The sequence below is a fragment of the Salminus brasiliensis genome, chromosome 4 (genome assembly GCF_030463535.1).
Source record: "Salminus brasiliensis chromosome 4, fSalBra1.hap2, whole genome shotgun sequence".
Taxonomy (NCBI): Eukaryota; Metazoa; Chordata; class Actinopteri; order Characiformes; family Bryconidae; genus Salminus; species Salminus brasiliensis.
Window position 1 is genome coordinate 22,275,820 of NC_132881.1, and position 23,424 is coordinate 22,299,243.

The 23,424-nt window shown below is 42.7% G+C and overlaps 2 protein-coding genes across 4 annotated transcripts; one reads left to right on the plus strand and one right to left on the minus strand.

The window, feature by feature from the left end:
* The first annotated feature begins 2,474 nt into the window (after window positions 1-2,474).
* Window positions 2,475-7,765, plus strand: pla2g12b (phospholipase A2, group XIIB). Of its 3 annotated transcripts, XM_072676849.1 has the most exons (5): window positions 2,475-2,606; window positions 2,724-2,847; window positions 4,966-5,054; window positions 6,742-6,907; window positions 7,647-7,765. In XM_072676849.1, exons 1-5 carry the CDS (start codon window positions 2,475-2,477, stop codon window positions 7,763-7,765), a joined length of 630 nt encoding a protein of 209 aa, XP_072532950.1. The 3 variants fall into 3 exon arrangements, with proteins under 3 accessions (XP_072532950.1, XP_072532949.1, XP_072532948.1); XM_072676848.1 differs by having other exon boundaries at window positions 2,475-2,847; XM_072676847.1 differs by having other exon boundaries at window positions 2,475-2,847; window positions 4,966-5,042.
* Window positions 7,766-7,934: 169 nt separating this feature from the next.
* oit3 (oncoprotein induced transcript 3) lies at window positions 7,935-23,424 on the minus strand. The gene is made up of 9 exons (XM_072676850.1): window positions 23,253-23,424; window positions 20,745-21,119; window positions 20,525-20,638; window positions 18,806-18,928; window positions 17,174-17,296; window positions 16,016-16,176; window positions 14,413-14,825; window positions 13,139-13,238; window positions 7,935-10,430 (listed from the first exon to the last, which is right to left on the minus strand). The coding sequence occupies exons 1-9, from the start codon at window positions 23,329-23,331 to the stop codon at window positions 10,272-10,274; spliced, it is 1,647 nt and encodes a 548-aa protein (XP_072532951.1). The 5' UTR covers window positions 23,332-23,424; the 3' UTR covers window positions 7,935-10,271.

Consider the following 23,424-nt stretch of genomic DNA (forward strand, 5'->3'; position numbering starts at 1 on the left):
ATATCCAGCACCACCAACATGAACATGCCAATACTAGAACTAACTAGATTTTAATCTTATCTTACCTGGACTGGATTTTGGGGCAATGATAGAAAGTCACCTGGCAAATACACCTCACAACTGACAGAAGTTTAAGGATCTGATACTAACGACTGTGCCAGATACCACTGGACATCTTCATAGTTCTTGTAGAGTGAGCCATTTCTGTGGTGTGCAGATGACCAGTGTGTGACACTTAATGTGGCTAATAAGGAACTGTTTACACCATCTGGCTCATTGGTGTAAACCGTTTCCTATGATGAGCAAAACGTGTAGACTCCATATCAGCACTAATATACCAAAGAATGGTGAGAACACAAAGGCAGAGATAAAGTTTGAGCATTATCTGTCATAGACTAGCTTTAAATGAGAAAAAAAATCACATTGTCTGATTTTTAAAGAATTTATTTGCAAATAATGGTGGAAAATAAGTATTTGGTCACCTACAAACAAGCAAGATTTCTGGCTGTCACAGACCTGTAACTTCTTCTTTAAGAGGCTTCTCTTTCCTCCACTCATTACCTGTATTAATGGCACCTGTTTGATATCGTTAACAGTATAAAAGACACCTGCCCACAACCTCAAACAGTCACACTCCAAACTCCACTATGGTGAAGACCAAAGAGCTGTCGAAGGACACCAGAAACAAAATTGTTGACCTGCACCAGACTGGGAAGACTGAATGTGCAATAGGCAAGCAGCTTGGTGTGAAGAAATCTACTGTGGGAGCAATAATCAGAAAATGGGAGACCTACAAGACCCATGCTAATCTCCCTCGATCAGGGGCTCCACGCAAGATCTCAGCCCGTGGGGTCAAAATGATCACAAGAACAGTGAGCAAAAATCCCAGAACCACACGTGGGGACCTAGTGAATGACCTGCAGAAAGCTGGGACCAACGTTACAAAGGCTACTGTCAGTAACACACTACGCCGCCAGGGACTCAGATCTTGCAGTGCCAGACGTGTTCCCCTGCTTAAGCCAGTACATATCCGGGCGCGTCTGAAGTTTGCTAGAGAGCATTTGGATGTTCCGGAAGAGTATTGGGAGAATGTCTTATGGTCAGATGAAACCAAAGTAGAACTGTTTGGTACAAACACAACTCGTTGTGTTTGGAGGAGAGTGAATGCTGAGTTGCATCCAAAGAACACCATACCAACTGTGAAGCATGGGGGTGGCAACATCATGCTTTGGGGCTGTTTCTCTGCAAAGGGACTAGGACGACTGGTCCGTGTACATGAAAGAATGAATGGAGCCATTTATTGTGAGATTTTAAGTGCAAACCTCCTTCCATCAGCAAGGGCATTGAAGATGAAACGTGGCTGGGTCTTTCAACATGACAATGATCCCAAGCACACTGACAGGGCAACAAAGGAGTGGCTTCGTAAGAAGCATTTCAAGGTCCTGGAGTGGCCTAGCCAGCCTCCAGATCTCAACCCCAAAGAAAACCTTTGGAGGGAGTTGAAAGTCTGTGTCGCCCACCGACAGCCCCAAAACATCACTGCTCTAGAGGAGATCTGCATGGAGGATTGGGCCAACATGTCAGCAACGGTGTGTGCCAACCTTGTGAAGACTTACAGAAAACGTTTGACCTCTGTCATTGCCAACAAAGGATATATAACATAAGTATTGAGATGAACTTTTGTTATTGATCAAATACTTTATTTTCCACCATTATTTGCAAATAAATTCTTTAAAAATCAGACAGTGTGATTTTCTGAATTTTTTTATCATTTTGTCTCTCATAGTTGAGTCTACCTATGATGTCAATTACAGGCCTCTCTCATTTTTTTAAGTGGGAGAACTTGCACAATTGGTGACTAAATACTAAATACTTTTTTCCCCACTGTGTGTGTATATATATATATGTTTATGATGCCACAGAAAGAGGTCAAACACTGTAAGGACAATATGAGCAATATGAGTGGAGCAATGAGAATTTAACAAACATTATTTATTACAAATATAATATTTTCCAGCATTTCAAGATCTTGCATGATGCTAAATTTAACCCTTCATAGTGGACATGGTACGTGTTTCTCTTATTTTGGCCACCTCTCTGTGTGACTATGGGTTGAGTTCTGCGGGTCTTTAGCCGGAGTGAAACTGAGCTGATGGGATTATGGCGTTCAGGAGAACAGTGTAATACTGTGGCATAAAAGAGAGAAGGAAAATGGCAGATAACGAAAGCAGAGAGCGGATTAAAAGGCGTGGAGCAGCGCTCAGTCTCGCCCTGAGTGAGAGAGATATGGCGTGTTGCCCTTTGACTTTAGCTCCAGTCAGTGCCTTGCTGTCTGCTTGATCTAATCGGGGGTCAAAGTCTCGTCCACGAGGCGCTATCGGCAGAGGACTTGTTTGAGCTGCTCTCTGAATCGTCCTTTCACTCCGCTCACACTCTCTCTTCCCTCAGGACCCTTTGGGGCTCCCACCTGCGCCATGTTCACCCGCTGTGCTCTCCTGCTCCTGCTCGGCCTCTCCACAGGCCTGGCCGCCACCCTCATCCCCGCCGCCTCCGCTGAAGAGGCACCAACAGTCGAACCTGCGAGCTCTGACCCCTCAGATGCCCAAGTGCCAAAAGTGGACCCTGCTGTGGACCCCGTTGGAGGCGGCGAGAACACGGTGCAGGGCGACCGTCCTGTACAAGGAGGACAGCCCCGAGCCGAACCCGCCCAGGCTACCGAGGAGGACGAGTCGGACTGGGGATTCGGCTCCATCCGGAGCAGCTTCCAGGCCGTTAACGGATACTTCGACTCCGTGGTGGAGCTGATGGGAGGCCGCAACGGCGTGTGCCAGTACCGCTGCAGATACGGTATAGACAGAGCTGACCTATATAACACACCCAGAGCTGTGGTTATGACCTTATCACTCCATAATACTGGAGTCTCAAGTCTTATTACACTTCTTTAATACTATCAGAGCTGGGGGTCAGACCATATTACTCCATATCAAGGGTGCTGCCAGCATTTTCGTTGGGCCCCATGAAAAGATATGACACTGGGCCCAGTGAAAATGCTAAGATACTCAAATAATGGGTTCTCAGGAACAGGCCCTTAGAATAAGTTGTATTACACTTATTTAACACTATCAGAGCTGAGGTTCAGACCGTATTATGCACCGGCTCAGCGGTTAGAGCGCCGGGATATCGATAACAGGGTTGTGGGTTCGATTCCCAGGCTTGGCAAGCTGCCACTGTTGGGCCCTTGAGCAAGGCCCTTTACCCTCTCTGCTCCCGGGCGCTGGAGTTGGCTGCCCACCGCTCTGGGTGTGTGTGTGTACTCACTGCCCCTAACACGTGTGTGTGTGTGAGTGTGTGTTCACTACCAGATGGGTTAAATGCGGAGGACACATTTCGCTGTACACTGTACAGTGACAAATACGTGCACCTTTACCTTTTTTTTTTTTTTATTACTCCAGGATACTGCAGTCTTATGATACATATTTAATGCTATCTATCTGAGCCTCAAGTATGCATGTGTTTAAAAACAGTGGAATAAATAGAAAATAACATCAGTGTATAAAAAGTAACAGAAGTCTTTAAAAGTCCTTAAAGAATTATGGACAGTATGGCAGTATGGATTGGCAGATTGTTTATTGTAGTACAAATGTGATGTAGTATATAAACATGGTAATAAACTTCCAAAAGTTAATACCGTATTCACTCCCGAGTCCATACAGAAAACATAAGATACACAGCAGCCTGTAATTTACTCATTTGTTATGGCACATTTACGTATATCTGCCTATTCCAACATTGTAGCAAATAAATGGAAATGGTAGGAACTAACTGTATTCCAAATTGGGAGACTTTTAATAGGAGCCATAGGATATTTGCTTTAGTCTGCTTGAAAAGGAACAAAAGGGGTATTGCTAATCTTTACCAGTGATCCTCAAGTCAGTCCTCAGAGCCAACCAAGCGGTCCACACTTTCGCACTATGCTGGGAGCTGGGACTGCCTGGGTATACGTCTGAGAACAGGTTTGAGGACCACTGATCTGCAAGCCCTCCAGCCATTGCATGAATTAGTTCCACCACCATCACACCATTAACTTACTGAACTGTAAGTTCAAACAGGGTATATATTCTGGGCATTCTGGACGAGGTGTTTTATTTTGGTTTGGAGATGGATTAGTGAACTCTGACAGGCATTTAATCACAATATATTGTATTAATGTTTAGGTGTCATTATTCTAGGCAGACACACTGCCCTGATAAATAGCTTGTTTTCATATGCTGAAGACTTTTTGCACAGTACAGTAGATCACACACTAAAAAACAGAAGCAACAAACATTACAGTACTGATTTTAGTTAAGAATGATTTTCACAGTGCTATTGCCTCACTGAGCTGAGCTAAAACTTGATGTTGACAGACGCATAACATGCCTCCAGTGGGTGGTTTCATTTGGCTTTGTGTCGATCAAACCACTCTTCGCCTAACACACCTCAAAGTCAACCTGACAACTCTGAAGTGGAGTTCTGCTTTGGGACGCTCATACAGCTGTTCAGAAGGCTGACAGCAGAGCTCCTTTCAGAAGCTCATCTTGATTGGATCACTGTTCTCCTGTTGAGGTGTTAAATGTTTGCAGAGCCTTTCAAAAGTACTTCTTCAGTATCTCGTCAGAATGCAGAGAGTAGCACTTCCACAAAGGAGGCGTGCTTCATCTTTATACAGACAAAGTTCAAGTATTGCTGATGGATTCTGACTGTCTGTGAGTTGGAATAGAGATAGGCTACTCCAGTGGTCATGTATCTAATCTGTCATTGATTACTGCAATACAGTACAGAGGATAAATATTTGCTTGCGTCTGCAGGAACCAGAGACACACGTACACTCAGGACCTCTCTCGCTGACCAGTCATAGTCATGAAGACCACAGTGCATGTATTGAGGGTTTTATTGTGGTCATTTTGTTGGTTATTTTTTTTTTAGGAAAAGCTCCTCAGACCCGCCCTGGCTACCAGATTCCTGAACCCAATGGCTGCACATATTCTCTGCTCGGTTTCCAGGTACCGGAAAGTGTATGTGTCTCCTAAACCCTCACTAACATAGACTAACCAAGACTAACTAAGTCTAATGTTTTTCTACTTACACAATGTAATTGACTCTAAATATTACGATCATACATTTAAAGTCACAATAGATGAATTTAAGGACAGTGTAGAAGCTCTGACATGGCTTTCTAACATGCTGGATGCTGGCCTTGCAGTTCATAAACAGTATTGCATGCAATAACATCCGTCAACCACATAAATAATCAAATGATAACTGTTTTTCATTGTTTTAAAGCAGTGGATTTTATTTTTTGGTGTTCTTTCTGTTCTGTTTCACCTCTCATTAAAGTACAGTGGATGGTTGCATTTGATGCCGTGCCTATAAAAAGTATTCAGCTTGGATGTGGATGTTTTCCTATTTAATCTCTTTACAAATGGAATCATGGTCAATATCATTTGGCTTTTTTTACTTTCTTTATTGTGAAAACAATATAATGTCAGTTAAATTCAATCTAAAATCTAATTGCATAAATTGCATAAATATTCACCCCTTTGAAGTCATTATTTAGTAAATGTACCCCTGGCAGCAATCACAGTCTGTGTGGATAGGTCCTAATCAGGCTTGCACATCTGGACACTGCAATTTTACTTGCAAAACTGCTCAAGCTCTGTCAGGTTGCAGAGGGATCAGCCTTTTTTGAGTCCAGCCACAAAGTCTCTTTTGGATTGGCGTCCGGTTTTTGAGTCAGACACTCCAGAACACTCACCTTGCTGTCTTTGAATAATTGCTGTGTTGCTTTCTCTGTATGCATCGGGTCATTGTTCTGCTGGTAAAGAAATCTTCTCCCAAGTCATAGTTCTCTTGCAGCCTGCGTCAGATTGTCCTCTAGGTTTCTCTTATATTCATGTTACCCTCTACCTAAACAAGCCTCTGCACAGCATAATGCGACCACAACCATACTACTTAGTGGTGATGTGTAGTGTTTGGTGTCTGCCAGACATAGCATCAGGTCTAATGGCCAAAGGTTACATTTTGTTCTCATCAGACCAAAGAACCTTCTCCCAGTTGACCTTGGTTTACCTACATGCCTTTGGGTGAAGTGTAATCGAGATTTCAGGCTCATTGTCACTCTCCTATTAAGCTTTGCCTGCTGAAGAACCAAGGCAACAGTTGTCATAAGTTCAAAGTAATCAGAGGAGTCTTAGTGGCTTTCCTCTCCAGTCATCTTCTTGTATGGTCACTCAGTTTGTGAGGAAGGCCTGCTCTTTGCAGATTTACACATGTGCCATGTCCCAACCATTTCTTAATGATGGCTTTAACTGAACTCCAGGGGATGTTCAGTGACTTCAGTGATTTATTTTTTTTGTATCCATCCTCTGACTTACACTGTTCAATAACCTTCTGTCAGAGTTGTGTGGAGCGTACGTCTGTCTCAATGGTGTAGATGTAGCCAGAAATTCTGATTAACCACCCAGACAGGTGTCTTTATACTACAGTCACTTGAAACACACTCACTGCACTCCATTGAACTCCTGTTGAATTAGGTCAGATGCTTTAAAGGGGGAGAATATTTATGCAAAAATTTTACATTATCTATTTTTATTTAATTGATGTTACTTTGTAGAGAAACAATAAAAGGAGAAAACATCCACGGGGGTGGATGCGGTTTTTAAAAGCCAGCATGAGCTCATTCCACACGTCGTTTCTCCACAGATAGACATGGGCATCCCGGCCATGACCAAGTGCTGTAACCAGCTGGACATTTGTTACGACACCTGTGGCTCCAACAAGTACCGCTGCGACACCAAGTTCCGCTGGTGCCTCCACGGCATCTGCAGTGACCTCAAGAAGAGCCTGGGCTTTGTGTCAAAGGTCGAAGGTTAGAAATACTGCCATACACACACCTTTGACTAATACACACACACACATACTCTGGCACCTAATCGAGGAAACAGGTTAGAGGTCTACCAACCAAGTAGGCCTTCATTTACAGTTAATAAGTCACTCAGTAGCTACACTCATTGGCCACTTTATCAAAAACACCAAGCATACACCTACTGTAGACCATCTGTTGCTGCACAGTTAGCAGCCCACCTCCATCACCAGCGATCAGAGGTATTTTGAGTGATGAACCACTCACGGTGTACAATTTGTGTTTGTTAGTCATCCTCAGGCACTTAATCAGTGCTCACTTTCAGACTACAGCTATCCCCACCCCCCAATCAAAGACTATGTTATACTATATCCAAATGGTACCATTGAAATCATGCCAGTTGTGAAAAACTGTTTGTGGGGTAAAACACTAAGCCATTTAACTTCTCCTCAATAAAAAGAGTCTGGCTGTGAGGGAGGCCTGTTTCACAGACGCTACCTCTGTGTGGCAAGTGATGCAGAATGCCTTACCTTTCTTTTACAGGTGAGAGCAGTGTTTCCACCAAATTAGCCAAGCTTAAAAATAGTCACAGATGAACTAGCTAATAATTGTGTACCTACAAAGTGTGCAAAATTGTTTGTCAGTCATAATTGGCTTAATAAGGTGGGTGTATCCAATAAACTGGCAACCCAGTATATATTACCTTATTATAACAGTATAAACTGTGACTTCTCTCTCTCTCTAGCTTGTGAGACGTTTGCAGACACCATGTACAACACAGTTTGGACTCTAGGCTGCAGGCCCTTCATGAACAGCCAGAGGGCAGCATGTATCTGTGAGGGAGAGGAGAAGGATGAGCTGTAAGGAGCAACGCTGTTTCTGCCAGCTGTAGCAACACACCCCTGCAAGACACCTGCAGACTGATCCGGCAGAGGCTCAGTGGACTCCAAAGAGAGAATCAGTTTCTCAACTGGTGCAAAAGACTCTTCCGAAATTAAGAATTCAGCGCTGGAACCACAGAGTTGTAGGCAATTCCTCTTTATTGTTATATGTGTAGTTTAAGCTTTACTTACAGAGTAAGGTGTCTGTATATAGTACTAGAGAACTCCCTCAGGGCTACTGAATTAGAATGGGTCTGTTTAAGCTATCAGAATTCACCCAGCTGAAGAACCAGTCACTGTGTGCAGTTCTGTAGTAGTCCAGACAGAAAGGATGAGACTGTTTTACTCTCAACTGGAAAATCTAAAGCATTTTCGAACATCGCCCCCCCCCAATAGATCCATGATCATGATCCAAAATGACCTTGTTCAGTGTCAGAATGCATCCTGACCTATGTAATATATTCTTAATTTATTAAAATGTAACACTGTCTTCCAAATGACACTTGTTTACTTAATTTATTAATAAACATCATTCATCAACAGGAGCAACACACTGTCACAATCATCAGTATGTCTTCAATGTGCAATTAGGGTTTCTAAGTAACATAGTCCTTTAGTTGCATTACTCAGCTGTTTAGCAGACTGAATAGCATTCCAATGGCCTTTTTACCTGCGCTGTAAATCTTCCTCCTGAGGGTAAAACTTAAACACAAATAAAGAAAATCTTGGGTTTAGGATGGTTCCCTGCATGATGTATTGTAGTAGGGCTGGGGTAATGTGCAGTATTTAAAGAATGGGTAAAATAAATGCTACATATAGATATTATAATTATTTAAAACCACTGATATTGTACAGTTCAATATACAGCTTTCTTTTGTGCTGCGGGGGTGGGGGTGCTTCCTCAGCATGTTCTCGAATGTATTTACGCAGTGCTCACTGCTGTATGTGTCTAGAACCAGAACTGGAATTTTGCTGAGTGCTATGGCTGTTGATAATCAGCAGTACACTGATAAGTGGATCCAGCTCTTTACTCATGTCAATTTATACAGATAAAGCCACTAAAGCCTTAAGTCTGTTTGACATTACCCAACAACTCACAGTCTGAGGTGAGTGATATGTACGCTGCTACATTGGCCGTGTTCCAGTAGCTAACCCATAAACAGGGTTTAGAGAGTTGAGAGTTAGAGAGTGAATTCACTTTTTTGCTGAACTGTTTATTCTGTGTCCAAACCCCAGGACTCTCAGCCAGTATTCAGCCACCATTAATGAGCACAATTAATGTCTCTATAAAATGCGGTGATGTTTAGCTGGCAGCTGGTGCTGCAGTAATATACCAAAATGCTGTAATACACAATTCTTTAACATCTTCGAGGATGAGCAAAAACCTACTCATCCAGTTTCCCCTTTTGAGCCATTAAAAATGAACAAAACTTCACCATGTAGCTGCAGCATTTAGCTAAAGCAGTCCTGAGTCCTGGTCACAACACTGATTCTAGATCAGTATCTAGATCAACCCCTTAAGGGGTTGAGTGAATATGCACAGCATTCAGCTATGAAGTTTACAGTAAGTCATACTGTGCCCTAAACCACACTGACAAGTCTGCATGTCCTTACTGAAGACCTGGATGCAGTTGAAGTGGATTGTGGAGAGAAGTGTGTTGGCATGTGTTTGTACTGTTTGTTAGCAACGTTAGCCTTTTTTTTAGTCCTGCCTAAAAACTAAAGGAGCAAAATTTGGACTCCAGACATGTCTTAGCAGATTCACTACATCTGTGGTAGGCAGGGGTGCTGCCAGAGAGTTTCAGGGCCCCTATCAGTCGATTAGAATCATCCTGACTTTGCCCCCCACCCTCACCCCATATGGCAGCCCTGGTAGAAAACTGTATCAGTTCGATTAGATCAGTTAGATATGTATTATACGTATGCTGCTAGCATGCCAGGCAAATGGTTAGCAGGCTTAAAACCTGTACTCAATGTGAAACGGTAGGCTACAGTTCAGCTACTTTCACTGTATAAATCATTAAATTTACTGCAAACAGACTGTAAATTCATAATTACATGTTATAGAGCATACTATACAGTATATTTATTGTAGTACTATAAAGTACATATTTGTGGAGAAAAATGAATGGGTTTGGTGCTACAGAGCGTCCGTTAATTCACAGGTCTGAGAAATGAATGACCAAGCGAGAGACTAATGACTAATCCATTGGGTCTGGTATTTAAACACATCTAAGCGATGTGTAAGTGTTCTTTTGGGGTGTGTGATGAGAATAAGCTGTGTGTGGTGGTGAGTGACAGATTAGCAGAAATCAGTGAGTAGCCTCACTCGGCTGGAGAGAGTTTGAGTTAATGTTTGTGTGTGAGGTACATGGAGACATGGCATCATTAGGTTTGGGTGAGTGGTTATAGAGCACGGAGGTCAAGAATAAGGTCGGGGATGGTGGATGGCGTGTGTGTGTGTAAGAGTATGTGTCTGTGTGGATGGGTCATGGGTCTGGCAATATGAAGATGGGTCCGCCGGTCAGCGTGTGTTTTTCCCGGTGCTCTTCCGTCCAGATTTCTCTCCTCAGCCGTCCCCGACAGCCTTGCGTACAGCGGGACTCGCCCTGCCCACACACCAGCACCCGACAGTGCAGGTACACCTCCTACACACACACACACACACACACACACACACACACACACACACACACACACAAGTATGACTCACTTTAAGTAACACACATACAGTATCGACTCACCCACACAGATAATACTGTACAAAAGGCCATTTCAGTCAGGACGATTACAAACGATTTATCTGTCTGCTTGTATAATGCACTCAAAAGGAAGAGGGAAATGCCTTGCCTCCTGAACTCCCCCTTAACCCCCTATTAAACAGTATTGCCTCAGGATGCATGGTACACTGTGCAATGACATTGTAGAGATTTAATAACAATAACAGGGCAAGAATGAAGGGATGAGTTTGAATAATCCCAAAATACTGCTTCTTGGTGTGGACGCAGCTTGTGAATAATGCACGCTTCTGTGATTTTCAGAATTTTTCATCCATCACAAACATGTTTTAAGTGATGTTTAAATGATGGGAAATTGCTTAAATATGAATGTTGCTTAGGTGCTAGACTGCACAGCAGTGGTATGGCTACAGACAGAAGCAGTGAAACGGCAGCCTTCACACATACATTCAGTCATTCATATTCATCATCTTATCTGCTGCTTCCCAGGTTTTTAGGGGGTCTGGTTTCTTCTCAGAAACACTGGGCACAGGGCAGGAATACCCCTTGAGCAGGGCACCAGTCCATCGAAGGTTACCACATGCACACACCCACACACTCAGGGGCAATTCAGCATGGCCAACTCCTCACAGAGACCAGAAACAGGATCTCACAACCTCAGGCCCCTGGAACTATGCGGCGTGCGCGCACACACACACACGTACTGCCTGCTACTCCACAAAGCACATGCGGTTTTTATTTCATTGACATTCTCCTACATTCAAAACCCTCTAATCTTGCCCATTTTATTTATTTATTTATTTATTTATTTATTTGATTCTGCTAGTACTTTCCCCACTGTGTGTTCATGTGATGTTCCCTTAGAAACATACTACCATGTGTGCAGTACCTGACTCCACCCCGCCCAGTCGTCGACATGGAAGCAACGTGGAGGAGAACTTAAACACAGAGGCTACTGATCAGCTCAAGCAGCTTATATAATTGCAAATGAATCATTAACAAGGTAAAACGTTCAATCGATCGTGATATTCATTTGAGGTCACTCTATCACTATATCCCCCTATTTCCCACCATAACATGAATGGGGACCTCCGGTTCAGGAGGGCTAAATTCCTGCACTGATTTATGCTTTCCCTGCTCAGGCATATGTGATTCTACTCTTAGCTGGGTTCAGTGCTAGGTGTGTATGAGCAGGGCAAAATCACGCTGACCTCTCAGTTCCCCAAACCCTGCATTATAATGTGTGATTAATACAAATGAATATTAATACTGGAAAAGTAGAGAGAAACTGTAGCTAAGTGAAAGTATGTGCGTTGTATCAAAATCTCACTTACTTAATGTTTAATGTTTGGAGGATTTTTTTTTTTACTTTTACTTAAAAATATATGCTAGAGTGTATATTTTATTGTCAGGTCCTAGTTAATGCACCCCAGGTCGATCCCGAGCCATCATGTTCGTGTTTTTGGTTCAGTTGAGTCGGTTCATGTCTATTTACGTTCATGTGTGTTTGGTTCAACGTGTGTTTTGGTTCTGTTGTAATCGTCCCAGCTAGGCGACCCTCGCTCATGGCAGCACGCGGCGGTACCAGGTTTGCTCAGTAGCTGGTATATATATATATATATATAGATAGATAGATATCTAAATGTATATATATATTTACATTTAAGCATACTTAAAAATATCTAAAAGTAAAAAGTCAATTACTAAATACTTTCATTTAAAATCAGGGCATGTTTTTTGTGATCACATGTTTTTCATGTGATTAGCATCACAATATAAGTAATTGTGATTTACATTTACATTTATGGCATTTAGCAGACGCTCTTATCCAGAGCGACTTACAAGGTTACTCGTATTACACAGGTGGGCCAATGTAGTGTTAGGAGTCTTGCCCAAAGACTATTATTGGCGAACCCTGGTCTCCCACATGCTGTTGTTGTAACGCAATGGCAGGTGGTGGTGTTATCTGTTGCGCCACACCAACCACTATATACCAATATATATGTGATGCTAATTACATGCTTGTATATATCCAGATTAGCATAGCTGTGAACAGTATGTTGGTTTGTGTTTGTTAGTTTTCTTTACTATATAAATGTGGAAAATAGGACAAATGTGAGGAGTAAAAACATGTGTTATATAATTATTGGTTATTATCTCCAGCTGGTACGGGATGGTTAATACAAACACTGGGCTTCCTCAAGAACAGGCTTGGACATGGTGTTAGTATGGTACTGATGTATATAAGCATGTTTGGGGTTATTTCAGGAGCAAATAAACAGATAAACATTTACTGCCTAGAATAAATAGTGTTGCCTACATTCCCAGATGGCCTAAGACTTCAGCCTCACACACAGCCACAGGAAGAAGCACACAAAAAATCCAGTCTTAAAATATTCTCCTTTAGTCAATTTACCCTCTCTGTAATGCCTGATCTCTTTCTCACATCTCTTTCTCGCTCTCTCTCTCTCTCTCACACACACACACACACACACACACACACACACACACACACACACACACACAATCCAGGGCACTGCAGAAAGCCTATGTTAGCATAAGCATGGCTATACTGCACACTCGGGCCTGCTGGCCTGCAGCACGTCGATTTTACTCACTCTGTTGTCGTTGCCGATGAACTTGAAGACAGGAACCTGGTAGTGTTTGGAGAGCTGATCTTTAGCGGAGAGCTGACGCACTGTTTCATCTGAAATACAGCTGAAAGGGGAAGGGCAGGCATGGTCAGTGCTTTCCCTGTCTGCTGAATATTTCTGCGGTTTTAGTACAGTACACTAATGTGGAGTGTTGTATGAAACCTTCACTGAAGATCACATTAACTCCCTAAACTCTGGGCCAATTCAGACTTCCATCCCTCACTGTCAGACCTATATAATGTTTACATGAGCTTCCTGGTTGTTCTGTGCTTCATGTAGTTCTGTTTAGTTGTGAGCAGCACTTTACCTGTTTAACTGCATGAAACCAGTGGTGATACCTGTAAACTACTAGAATCAAACATAAGGTGTAATAGTACTAGACCAGGGTAAGATGTCTACTAAGAGTCTACAAGCTGTGTATGCAATCTCAATCTGGGTGGTTGTCTGGATACATTTGAATATTTAGGACCTAGTTTATAAAACTCAACAGCATTACACCACGCAGAATGTGTGTATCACGCCGCTTTTTTTTTTTTCATTAAGTCATTAAGTCATGTTAATGAGATAATGCATGTTAATGACCAACGTTCAGTGCCTGTTTGAGTGTCAAAATAGAACAAGAATCAGAATCAGAGACATAATATACATAAATACATAATAATGTAAGGATAACTTCCATCCGCGTTGACAAAATGAGTATCCAGGTAAAGTAGCCTCAATACAAACCGGCAGTTTCAGCGCTCAACAAAACTCTGTGACAATGATTTAAACTCTTTTGAATCATGACTTGTGTGTTCATTCTGACTGGCTGAGAAAGGTTAGGTATTAGTAAAAATGTGCAGTATCAAATTTTGTATTACTGAGCTCTAAAATCCTTGTGATGTTTATGGTAATGCTTTATCCAACCTGATCAGAATGAGCAGCATCAAGACTAGCCTCTGAGACCATGGCTTTTTTTAATCTTATAGAAAATAGAACTGAATTCTCTTGGCTTCTAGTATTTACAGTCAGGCTCATCCATGTCCACTGTGTGAGTTTTTTGCGTGATGGTGTGGTTTATGAATCTCGGCAGTGCATGCAAATGCAGGGCTCCAAATGCAGATTTTGGCTAAGCAATAGCATGTTACCACAGTGTTACTTGCCCTTAACATCACTGAAAAGCCACTGGTGTGGGTTAGGAATGTAGCCCATTGTGTGCATTGTGTGATTCTACTGGGCAGTAAGCACTGGTGACTGACCCGTCCTTGATGAGGTAGTATTTGAGGGCCTGGTCTGCTCTGGGTCCAGGAGTGGCGAAGCAGCTCTCCACCAGCGCGGCAAGGCCGTCCACACGCTCGCGGGGCTCCACACCGAAGTACAGTGAGTCTCTCAGGCGCAGCTGTGGGGGCTGTCGGTACGGCTCAGAGAACTCTGCACTGCGGAACAGCTCCAGAGCGAAGGGGAAAACGCCATGACTGTGGCCAGACAGCTCCAGAGCACCACTGCGGGCACTGGGAACGAAGCCATCCGAAACCTCATAATGACCCGGAAAGTCACACGTGACCGGCAGTAGCAGCTTACTGGTACGCACGATTAGGTCTCCAGTACTGCCTGGACTGGACCTGGGCAAACCGGTCACTAGATTGGTGGCCACTATTTTATCATCGATCACCTAAAAAGGAAAGGGGGGAGGGGGGGGGGGGTAGAGAGAGAGAGAGAGAAAGAATTACACTTATTTACAATGACTTTTATCTTAACATTATTAACTATAGCCCTTCCTCAATGACTGCTTGATATATATACTATATGTCTAAATGTTTGTAGACACCCCTTATAATGAATGCATTTAGCTATTTTAAGTTGCATCCATTGCTGACACAGATGTGCAAATGCACACACACAGCTTGTCTAGTCCCTGTAGAGAAGTACTGGACTGTTAACCATGCCTAATGCCAGACGTGGGCTGGACGGGTATAAAGTCACAGGGGTATAATGTGTTCTCTGGAATGATGATCGGGCTCCACCAATACTCTTTGGGATGAGTTAGGGTGTTGATGATGAGGTAGGGTGGAGATCATGCAGCATTCTGATCTCAGTAACACTTTTGTTGTTGAATGCAATCAAATCCTCACAGGAAATCTAGAAAGTCTACTAAATGTTTACAGCTAACATATTACACCAATAAAACGTTAACAGGAACTGTTATGCCCCTCATGGTCTATGAATTATATTATCCCATTAATGTTATGAACTTGATTGGCATCAGATAGTGTGATATATTTGGAATGTGATCAACACTGCCCAGCTCGTGGTCAGACTTCTCTTATTTCTGCTAAATCTGTCTTCAGTGTCACACGCTACATTTTGCCATTACATCCCAGGGGTGGGGATCACTGAGTTTACTGTCATTTTAATGGTTCGTACTGAAACTCAAGGCAACATGGTTATAGTAATGGAAAAGGGTTCTTTGAGTGTAGAAATAGTGAATCTCTTTTGGTTCCATGCAGAGACATGTTCTATACAGAACCATCAACAACCATGTGGGTTTTGGTTTTAGGGCCCATAAGCTAACTAAACTACAACAGTATTTTCTTAGTAGGAAATCGTCATAATACTTGAATACACCATATCCTAATATTCATGGTATAATCCTTCATCAAGTTGTAAAGAAGCTGAAATGCTAACATACTTCACAATGAATAAATGCTTGAGAACATCGCCGTGATCCAGTTTGCTCAGAGAGAATAAAGTTACCTTTGTCTGAACAGAAAAGAGTTTCTAAGTAGGTCTCCAACACAGAGCATGTTTCGTGACAAATGATGGTGATTAGTGTTTGATGCGTTTCTCCTTGGTAGGCCTCACCTTTACCACAGTGCCACAAGTCTTCAGGCTGAAGCGCAGGTTGATGTGAGTGCCGTTAGAGAATCCCCGGCACGAGGAGTTTGACAGGAATAGCTCCAGCCCACCCACCAGGTCTTTGGGAACTGACACCTCAATGGAGCTGGGGTCACACTGTACAGGGACTGGAGAGGACACAGAGGACAACTCTTTCAGTTTTAAATAAGGACACACAGTGTCACTGATGCCAAGCACCAAAAGCTAGTCTAACAGCGACCACTTGTTAGACCAAAAATTCAGCTTTTGTACAATGGAAAATCACACAGGCTGTTGTAGTTGGCCCTTATTTACACCAAATCAAGCTTTAGCTTTTTAAACAAGACAACCATTTGACCATTTGTGTTGGACACAGATTGAATTCTACCACTTAACCAAAAATGCTGAACTAACACTCAACATCCTTTACCTCAGAGTGTTTCACCTCATTCCACTTGCTTTCTCTACTGCTGATTTTTTTTTATTCCCCTATTGTTTTCAATTTCTACCCAATTTGGAAAGCCAATTACCACATAGTTTAGTTATGACCCCTAAAACCCTAGGAGGGTGAAGACTATCACAGCTCCTCTGATCTGTCAATCTGGCCGCCACCTCTTTTAGAACGGTCACTAAAGCAGCATTGCTAGGTAGCCAGCGCACTTGGAGGAAAGCATGGCTCCCCAGCTCCGATACAACAGCTAACATGTGCCTGTGCTGACCAACATTACAATATTAACCATCAACCATCAACCCACCCCTTAGAAGCAAGGCCAATTGTGATCTCTCTAGCTCTGGCTGCTGATGACAAAGATCATAGTGGGAGTGCCTTAGTTCACTGAACCACTCAGAGCCCTCCTCTGCGCCTGATCTTGAATTTGGCTGGGTCACACCCCTGGAAATAACATCACAACATTATCACATCTACACAGCTTTAAACATTTAACCCCTGAAATTTCACTGTGATTCTTCAAAGAACCATCCACTCTAAAGTTCTTTATGGAGCTGAATATGCCTCTTTTATGGTATCATTCCATTTCCTTTCTGGTTCTATTTGGCACCCTTATTTTTAAGAGTGCAGGGAAAAGGACACACACACATTTACAAGGATGAACAGATGTGAATGATGTGCAGTGGAGTGGTGCTGACCCTGACAGGTGCGCTTGTCCTCCCCGAGCGTCAGGCCTCTGGGGCAGTGGCAGTAATATGAGTCCTGCTCATCCGAGCAGCCGTGGCTACAGCCTCCGTTCACATTGTGGCAGCCTGCGATGGCTGCACAGATCAGAACACACCACAGAGTTAGCAACCTCAAGGGCAACAACATTTTTTGTCCTCCGCCAGCCAAAACCTGTTTGCTGTCTGAGGTTTGTTTCTTTAGATTAGTACTGGAGCTACAAGGCAAAGGGAGCTAATGAGTAAAGGAAGCTTTTTCCCCCTGAGCTAGCAATGTGTGAACTGCGTGCCTAAATCTAAATGACTTGCTTATGAGGTTTCAGACACTGTGACGTACTAAAAGCCAACCTGAAAACAATACACACCTTTTCTACCTTCACTATGTCCTGTCATGTGCACACCTGACATCATCAAAATAAAAGAATCTAGTTCCTCCATAATCCTGGACTGAAGTATAGTGACTTTTACTGTTTGAATATGCCACTAGATCAACTACATTACCCAATAATATCACATCATGTTTAGTTCTCCCTCACCTACTACTGAGCAAAAACACCAGCTGTCCTACTAGTCCTTCATCTCCCTTGTCCAGTTTGGGTGCCAATGTGTGGTGTTACAGGCAGCAAGTACTCCTCCATGGCTGACTTTAGACTAGCGCCCGGCTCAGACTCTGTGTTAAATTTGAAACTGCAGCTAAGAGATACGTCAACATCTGCATATATTTGTTCTTGATTTTGGCCATGACATACAGAAAAATCATGGAAAGAGGTTTGCGGGAAACGTAACGGGAAGCAACCAATAGTTACAAGAATAAATTCATGAACCATTTAATTTAAATGTGGTCTGATTATTATGTAAGTCACAATTACACAAAAACACAAAACTAAATAACAGACAAACAGTAGTACGGTTAACATTTTATAGAGCACACAGAGTAAAAATGCAGGCTACAAAAAGTAAGTGATCTTTTGAACTTAATAACCTGCAAATGTGCCACCAGTGCCTCTGGGATTCCTCTTCAGGTCATGCCACAGCTTCTCGATTGGGTTTAGGTCAGGACTCTGACTTGCCCATTCCAAAACATAATCTTTTCTTTCTCTATTCTGATTGACTTGTGTGCTTTGGGTCATTGACATGTTGCATTACCCAACATATCTGTATCTTGAAGTCATAGACTGCTGCCCTTACTTTCTCCCATGAAATGTTTTAATACCCCTTTGAATTCTGTACACATTGCCCTGGGATAGAGTACTAACTAAGCCCATAGGTCCAGTGTCCAAGGGCATCTGACTGCCATATTTATGATATGCATCGTCAACAGTCTGTGCACTTTGTGTAAGATTTTAACGTCTAAACACAAACTATTCTCTTGTTGTTTATCTTTAAAGCCAAATCGAATCGTAAGGCAAAACGGAAGTAGCCCCACAGACATTGCAGAGGGAATTAATAACACTGGTTTTACACACCTGTTCCCACCTATCCACACACCACTGCTCTCAACTCCAGAGCAAAACAGAAGAAGTAAACTCCAGACACAGATTCTGTCTTGACTGACTGACTGTTTTGCAGGGAAACTGTCACTTAAAAGTAACCCAAGCTGGGTCTCACCATTGCAAGTCCGGCCATCCGCGTCCAGCACTCTGCCTGGGCCGCACTCACACTTCCAGGACCCTTTGGTATTCAAGCACACTTCAGCACAGCCGCCGTTGCCTTTTTCACACTCATTTACGTCTTGTGATAACACACACCCCAACAGAAGCAAAAATGATAGAAAAAGAGAGAGATTATAAAGAGGAAAGGATGACTGAACTGTAAAAGAACTGACAGCGTACCGACAATTTATGGACTCAAGAATAGTAGAAGGCCAGATGTAGAAGAAATTTGAGTGAGAGAGAGAGAGAGGGAGAGAGAGAGACAGGAAGAGAGTGCATTCAGTTTGAGAAGGGCAGTAATTACATAATGACAGGGTTTCAAAGAATGATTCACATTCCCAATTAGATGAGAGTCACTGAGTAATATTCCTCCCATCTTTTTCAAACACTTGACTTACTCTCTCTCTCTGGCCTCTTGTCCATGTTAATATCTGCTATCACCAGTCAGATGACAAGTGGGTTTTTTTCCACTTCTGTCTGTATAGCTTAGATAAACGAAAATTACATGTAAAGTAGGGCTGATTCTCTGAATATGCCACCCAGTGTTACACCACCTGGGTTATATAAACAGTGCTGGATCATCAGGCAGCGGGGCTGTATTAAGGCATTCTAGTGGCCTACATACAGTACCAGCACATTCTTTATAAAAGAGAAATGCTGGTTTTCACCTCACATAAGCTACGCCATGTATAGTATTCATTTAACATTGGGGGTGCTAAGTAACAAACAAACTGCCAGCTTCCTAGCTTAGAACGGCTGCTTCTGTATTTACCGCCTCATGCTGTCCAGAGGTGCGGTTAGGGTTGGTAAAATAAACAGCAACAGAGATGGACCAATGATGACAAGCTAAGTAGAGACTCTATGCAAGTTAAAGTCAACTACAAGCACAAACCTTCATCAGTGTAAGCATATGGTCCAGCTACTGATATTCCATTAACACTTGCAGGGCCCCTGGTGGCAGGCCTTTAAGCTTTATTATACTGAAAGTGTAAATACAGTCTACTGTAGTACATATCATATTATAGATACACATATTAATAGACGTACAGTAAGCTGATGCTGAAGATGTGCCTGTTTTGGTGTTATTGGATACAAATGCAAATTTTGACACTGTTGATCACAAAATTTGAATAGATAAAGTTAGAATATCGGGCACTAGTTTAGATTAGTTTGTGTCATATTTAGCAAATAGAACATTTATGGTGTCTGATATTTCCTGTGGTGTTCCACAAGGCTTAATCATTGGTCCAATTTTTTATAGACATGTTTCCTTTGGAAATATAATATATATTTAATATTTTTTTATTTATAATTTTTATTCAGATGATACACAGCTTCATCTCTGTACAGAGAGATAATTTCAGTAGATTGGAAAGTCTAATTGATTGTATTTAAGTTATTAAGGCTTGAATGGCCTGTAATTTTGTTTTGGAGACCTAATCATAAATACAAGCAAACGTTTCACATTTTCACATTCCTGTTCAAACCTGAAACTGCAGTTTAGTCTGTATATTGTCTCTGTGTGATAAAACACCCAAATAATGGTTTCAGTATTTGAATACTGCCACTTTGAACTTTAAACACATACTTGAGTACCTGTGCACTTCACATCCTGATTCCTACTGTTCCACCTCCACTCGTCCACACCACCCAGCCCCAAAGCATTTTGACTCACCCAGGCAAGTCTGTGTGTCAGGACCCAGTACAGTCCCAGCAGGGCAGCGACATTCTGGTTCCAGGGGACAACCAGGACCAGTGCAGTCCACCTCATCACAGATATCATAGAAATCTGTATGTGTATATGCGGGCGCCATGTTCATATTTTTGGTAATCATATGAGACAGACATTAAAAAACTTAGGCCAGGCAGGCAGCAAGGTAAACATTCGGACTTACGGCCACAGTAAACGTGGAAGCATACAGTGGGTCGTGGCAGGCGGTACACGTAGTAACCTTTGGCACAGGCCTTGACGTCCACGGTGCCTTTCCAGTGACAGCAGTCGTCATTGAAACTGGCACACGTGGGCAGCGTGACAACGCCGTCATCAGGTTGTGGGTGGCTACCATTCAGCCAGATTGGCGCATGGGTGCCACAGTGGTTCTCCTCAATGCAGAAGGTGGGCATGGCATCGCCAGCCATACCCGTGAAGCGGTACCACTCACCGGCCACATGGCGGTCACACAAGGGCACGCCTGCTGAGTTGTTGACGTGGTAGTCAGTGTTACGCCAGGGCTCATTCAGGCTGATGTAGGCAGAGCAGGGGTCTGGAACTGGGCAAGAAGAGGGGGGGGGGGGTCAAGGTAAGGCAGATGGTGGAGATGTATAATGGTCTCAAGTGGACTGTGAAGGACAAGGTAATGGTGTACTTCTGATGTTTTCGCTGCAGTAACAATTAGGGTTCATTTTGACCAATTTCCATGATCATTATAATACCAAATATTATAAATAACAGAGTTGTGGTACTGAAGTCTAGTCTGGTAAACCGAGCCACATTTTTTTAAATGTAATAAGCGCACAGTATTACAGGATCCAGATAGACTCCTCATTGGTGCAATCAAACGGCAATAGATGTATTAAGTGTCCAGAAGAAGATTATTGGCATGTGAGTGAGCATGAAACAGGCTCTGTCTTGTTAAGTCAGATTTGTCAATGTAGAATCCCTCGCACCCCAGTCAGCTGAGCAGATTTCAGAGACAGCTTCAATTCAGTGAGTAAACAAACAGCATTGTCCGGTCAATATCTCTCGCTTCCTTTCTCCAACCTAATTAGGAAGGCCAGGGGAAGCTGCAGCATGCTGCACAAATAGCCATGAAGAATGGTGCTGCAATGGGGGGGGGGGGGGGGGGGGGTCCTTGAAATGGGCATTATAGCACACAGATCAGACCTGATTTTCCCTTCCTTCTTACGACTGCGAGCAGGTCTTCTTGTGCTGGAGACAGGTCTATCTCGTTAGGATGTTCCGCTAATACAGGAAGTGTTGGAGGCCAAGGATCACCGGGGATGCAGGTCAAGGAGAAATGCTGTAAACACAAGATTCCCGAACACTGCCAAAATAAATCATTTCATCTCCTTCCGCTCCATCTGCTGCATAGACGCATCCAAACAACAAAGATCCTCGAATTCCCTCATCATCAACCAAGGGGTACTCTAGTAAACCAGGCCTGACTGGAGTGAATGTAGCAGATGTGTTGAGGCCATAAGATTAGAAGGCTGTTTTGGGAGTTTGCTGAATTTGATGTATTATGGCCAGTATTATGACTTGATTTTTAGGCCCTTACAATTTTTTAGTCACAGGCTCTTAGAATTATCCTAACCCTGTAGGTTAATTCTTCGAGCAGCATCCCTGATTACGGCACAAAAAATGTTCCACAGCATTTGTACACTCCACATTTTATGCTTCTTCCCCTCCAACAATTTAAATTAAGCATACTGATCATATTTATCATATAATTCTTTTTACAACTGCATACATCTATCATAAAGTAACAAACACACTTTTTGGCTGAGCTATAGTACAACATTGTAATCAGTGATCATTGAACACAGCAGTTGTTCAAAGCCCATATCTATAAACTGGCAATATATCAGAAGAAGGGGAAAACATTATTAAATGAATGCAGAAACATTTAATTGAATGTGATTCTGGACTATTTCTATTGTTCACAAAATGTTCACACAATGTAAACGGCAGCTGCTGTTTTCAAAATAAGTTCCAAAAAATAAAAAAAAAGGTTTCAAGGCAGTAAAAATAACAACTAACTACAGGTCTATGGGTGCCAGTGCTGTGTAAGTCCTCCTCTGGCCTTGATGACTGCCTCACAGCAGTTTGCCATATTTCCCGACTTTTGTTTTTTAAATAAATACAAAACTGAATATCCGGCTTCTCACACATTCTTCAATGCCGTCTTCACACCTTCAGTTGTGGTTGGATTAGTCTTCTCCACACATTCAACCACAGTCCCACAGGTTCCCAATGCTAAATCGACAAAATCTGTTGTCCACCTGAACTTCTTCACTTCTCAACCCACTCCATCACTTCATGATTGGTGTGGTCTCTTGCATTGTCTTGTTGGTGCATGAAGTGGTTTTGTGAGAGTATCCAGTAAAAACAAGCAACAGGTTCCTCCAGACACAAGCAAAAGCAGCTGCTAAACGCCAGTGTATGACATTTGTCTTTTTTTTTCTCAATAGCTATTCAAACAGCTGACTCACACTCAGTCATGCTTTTCACATACTGACTGCTGTACCTATATACATAATTCGATCTAATCAGCTTCAGGAACTCGAATTCCAAATATATTGCCCCAATACAGGAAACTTCAGAAAGTACATGACCTCTTGACCTTTTGAGTATGTTGCAAATGTATCTAGGCTGTATTTTATATTAGATACTATGCACTTACCTATGATCTGAGCATGAGACACAGTCTGGAGGGCAGCCAGAGCCAATAACAGATCGACTAGAAAAGAGTGCGCCATCATCTAAGGTCCAAACAAGGTTTCGGTGGGTCTAATCAGCTGCAGGCTCTTGTGAGGCTTGTTGGAAACAGGCAGGGTCTTTAATACTGGAGCCTG

Coding starts and splice junctions, on each gene's coding strand:
- oit3 (XM_072676850.1), bottom strand. CDS start 23,331: ATGATGGCGCACTCTTTTCTAGTCGATCTGTTATTGGCTCTGGCTGCC. Junction 18,929..20,524: donor TGACACACAGACTTGCCTGG/GTGAGTCAAAAT, acceptor TGTTATCACAAG/ACGTAAATGAGTGTGAAAAA. Junction 13,239..14,412: donor TACTACCTCATCAAGGACGG/GTCAGTCACCAG, acceptor TTCCCCTTTCAG/CTGTATTTCAGATGAAACAG.
- pla2g12b (XM_072676848.1), top strand. CDS start 2,475: ATGTTCACCCGCTGTGCTCTCCTGCTCCTGCTCGGCCTCTCCACAGGC. Junction 2,848..4,965: donor CCAGTACCGCTGCAGATACG/GTATAGACAGAG, acceptor TTTTTTTTTTAG/GAAAAGCTCCTCAGACCCGC. Junction 6,908..7,646: donor CTTTGTGTCAAAGGTCGAAG/GTTAGAAATACT, acceptor CTCTCTCTCTAG/CTTGTGAGACGTTTGCAGAC.